This window comes from Rhea americana, unplaced genomic scaffold, assembly GCF_003343005.1.
Source record: "Rhea americana isolate MKP2758 unplaced genomic scaffold, rheAme1 scaffold_204, whole genome shotgun sequence".
Taxonomy (NCBI): Eukaryota; Metazoa; Chordata; class Aves; order Rheiformes; family Rheidae; genus Rhea; species Rhea americana.
In genome coordinates this window covers 176217-179992 of record NW_028186195.1, presented here as the reverse complement: position 1 = coordinate 179992, position 3776 = coordinate 176217, and the positions used below count along the sequence as shown (strand labels likewise).

Here is a 3776-nt window from a genome sequence, read left to right as displayed (position 1 = left end):
ACGGCTGCAGCCGCTCTGCCTATTACCATGCTTAATTGCCCTCCTCGTAACCCCAGGAAATGAGCCGAAGATTGCGATAGCAGCCGTTGCTGATGATGTAAACACGAGCTCCATCTCTCCCCATCGCCTGCCAAGCGGCTCCCAGGGCGGATGATGATTTATGAACACCTCCAGCCCCGCTCCCCCTTCTCCTGGCTGCCTGCACTGCGAGTTTAATCTAGGGCTGGGAATTCAACATAAATCACTTGATTAAAAGCTCTACTTAATTTAGGAGGGGAGAGGGGGAGAGTGCAGCTGATCGATTTAATTTACACATAGAAATAGCACCAAGCAGATGCTTTTAAAAGGGCCAGGGAGACACGGAGAGCTGCGATCCTGCGGCCATTTAATCTTCGCCATTTGGTTGCAAAGCAAGAAGCCTTTGCAGCCTTGGCCCGGGCTGCGCGTGCCGCTCGGCCGGGCGATCGGGGGCCGGCGCCGGGCTCGCCGAGGGGGCGGCAGCGGTGCCCTCCGCGGCTGGAGGCGCTTCACTGAGCCCCCCAGCGCCCCGCGCTTCTCGGGAGATGAGACGCGTTTCCAGGCACGGAACAGTTTCCCGAGGCAGCAGGGCAGATTTAAACGCAAACAGGCTGGAGCTGGCACCAGATTCATCCTCGTGGGACGGACAGAGCTTCCTCCGCCGCGCGCCGGGCAGGCGGGCGTCCATCCGTCCATCCGTGCCGGGGTCGGATTTCCCAAAGCTCGGCCCCTTCCGCAGCAACTTTGTGCTGCCCGCGCGGCTCCTGCAGCATCGGCCCCCGGGCAGAGGGTCTCCGCGGGGCCCCGGGGCGCTCGGGCAGGCACACACTGTGCTCCTCTTCCTCCTCCTCTTCCTCTTCCTCGCGGGGGCTGCCCAGTGGCGCTTGACCCGCCGCTGCCGGTGCCGGCTCGCTGCCGCCGGCAGAGCGGGAATAGCGCCCGGCCGGGCGTCGTGGCACCCGCCGGCAGCGCACCAGCCAGTCCAGGCTCCCGCTGGCTCCGGTGCGCGCGGGGATCCTCCCCAGAGAGGAAACAACGTCCGATAACGCTTTCTGACACAGTCCCGTTCACAGAAACCTTCTGTTTTGTGGTTGGAAAGGAGAAGACTGAACAGGAGAACATACTAACAGGGAATTTTGAAGCCATGAAAGGTCAAAAATTCCCACAGCAAGTTATTTTTCATTGGTCTGTGAGGTTTTCCCTCCCGCCTGGTGGCTCGGGTGAGCCAGCGCCTCCGCCCGTGCTACCGTCCCAAAGACACGGGCTTTCCCACGGAGCTGGCGCCGGGCTCCCTCTCTGCCCATCATCCTTCCCCGAAGCCTCTCGCTGGGCTCCGYGCTCGGAGAGCCTGCAGCCCCCGGGCGCGGGGCAAAACGCCAGGCTCCTGCTACGTCGTGGTTAAAGTCTTTTAATAATTACAAGAATTCCAGATTCATTACAGAAGAGTTTACAACAAATAATATTTCTCCATACAAAGGCAAAATAAACTTTTCAAGTAATAGCGTCCTGGCCCTGGAGGTTTGACGCCGGCGGCGAGGCGGGACGGGTGCGCTCGCCGCGGTGCCCCGGCCCGGGCGGCTGCCCCGAGGCGGCGATGCCGGCCGAGGCACTGCGGGCTGGGGCACGCGGGGTGCAGCCTTGGCTCAAGGCGAGCCAGGTCCCCTCCCGGCACAGCCGAGCACGTGGCTCGCAGCCGTGCCGCCGAGCATCCCCAYGGGACCCCTAAACGCACTTGCTGCTCCCAGGAAAAGGCGGGCTCGGGTGCCGGGCCGCAGCCAGCGCCGCTGGAGGAACGGCTCCGGCAACAGCGCCCGGGCAAAGTTTGGCAAAAGCAGAGGCGGGCGGCGAGGGCGCCGGGGAGCGGGCCTCCTCCCCGCCGTGCCGGGGCGGCCCCAGGCCGGGCGCCCCTAAGGCACTCGCGGGCACGGCCGGGCAACGGGGCTGGGCACCGCGGGGGCTCTGCGCTGGGAGCAGAGACGGGGCAGCGCCAGGGACCTGCGCCCGCCGGCACGTGCATGCGTGTGCATGCACACGCCTGCACATGCATGCACACGCTTGCACATGCATGCACACGCTTGCACATGCATGCACAGGCACGCACCTGCATACGCATGCACCTGTCTGCATGTGCACCAAGGCTCTCTGCTCTTCCCTAAAGAGCAAATCCTTGTGGCTACGGCTGGGAAAGCGGCTCCTCTCCTCTCCCCAGGGCAGGGTCCCGACTCTGGCGCTGCGGGCGCGCCGGCTCCGCAGCACCCTGCCGCYGCGAGCCCACGTGCCGGTACGGTGACCGGGAGCTCACAGGCGGTGCCCGAATCTGGGCATCGCTGGAGGCCCCTCGGCCCCAAGCACCAGAGCCYGCACGGGGATTTAGGGACGTCAAGGGAAAGGCCATTTATATAATGACAACGTATTCCCGAAAGGCATCAACACATTATTATTATTGTTTAATAAAACCCCATATAAAACTGAAGCAGCAGCAGCAATTCTTATTGAGGGACCTAAACTGAAATAGGTTTAGAACATAATTTAAAAAAATAAAAACAGCAAAAGTAGCAAAATATATGAACTTTTTTTTATAGCAACTGATATCTACCAGCCACTAGTACCTTACTACCAAACTGGTATATCTCTGGTAACAACCCTTTTAAAAAGACATGTAAATATATATTCATATTTATACATATTTTTAGCTATGTACACAAGACTCCTGCTTTTAGCACTGGTGTATTTGGCTGCCTCTATTATCAGTGCTGAGCAGACGTGTATGGTGCATCCCCCACTTCCAAGGTACCACGAGTTTGGTCAGCAAAGCGAATGAGCACCGGCACTCGGGCGCTCCCGGGCCCAGCCTCAGGCCCCGTCGCGCCGCGGGGTCCGCAGCGCCGGGGCTCCCGCGCCGCCTCGCCCCCGCGATCCGCCCGCGGAGCTGGCCTCAGGCGGCCGAGCTGCCGACGCCGCAAACCCCGCGGTTGCCTGAGCCCGGCTTGCCGTGCCCGGCGGGGACGCCGCTTCTCCCAGCAGCCGCCTCCGGGAAAGGTGGCTGGATCTCCAGCGCGGTGCTGCCCCAGGAGGAGGAKTCGGGTTTGACCAAGTGGAAATACTCAAGTGCAGATTTTATGCAAGAGTTTTTTTTTTTCTAAAAAAAGCCTCAGAAACGAAACCGTTGGGCTGCGGAGAGTTCACAGCCGAGGCGGCAGGAGAAGCCGGCGTGCGGCGCAGGTGSTCTTGGCCACGCGAGACGCTCCGGCTGCGTCCTGGGACGGCCTCGGCGGGAGCGCGGCGCGGCGGCGGGCGCCCCGAGCTCGCAGTCCGTCGCTCGGGGGCGGCACCCTCAGTGTCGTTTCAGTCCGCCGTTGGTGTGCTGGGGCGGGTACTTGGGAAGACAAGGCTCGTCCGGGAGGGGGTCGTGAGAGAAGACGGAGTCCTCCCCCGAGGAGCAGGTGGAGCTGCGGGTGTCCGGGAAGCCGGGCGAGTACTGATCCAGCGGCATGGAGAGATCCAGGTACTCCTGGGAGGGGGACCCGCCGGCGGGCGCTCAGGCTGCGGCCGTGGCCCCGCGCTGAGCGCCGCCCGCCCGGCGCCGCGCCCCGGCTCTCCTACCTGGTTGGAGGTCATGGCCACGATCCTGTCCAGATCTTCCACCAGCTGCTTAAACGTGGGTCTCTGCGAGGGCACCGCGTGCCAGCAATCCCGCATCATCATGTACCTGGGCAGGGAGCGGGGGCGTGAGACGCCGGATGGGAACGAGCGGCGCC

The 3776-nt window shown here is 62.6% G+C and overlaps 1 protein-coding gene across 1 annotated transcript in view; it reads right to left on the bottom strand.

Moving 5' to 3' along the window:
* Positions 1-1409: 1409 nt before the first annotated feature.
* FGFR1 (fibroblast growth factor receptor 1) overlaps positions 1410-3776 on the bottom strand; it is a gene marked incomplete at its 5' end in the record, with an annotated part of 10226 nt that continues 7859 nt past the window's right edge. Inside the window, 2 exons of the mRNA XM_085304220.1 lie at positions 1410-3529; positions 3622-3769. Coding sequence (XP_085160346.1) covers positions 3353-3529; positions 3622-3769 — 325 coding nt within the window. The remainder of the gene's footprint in view (positions 3530-3621; positions 3770-3776) is intronic.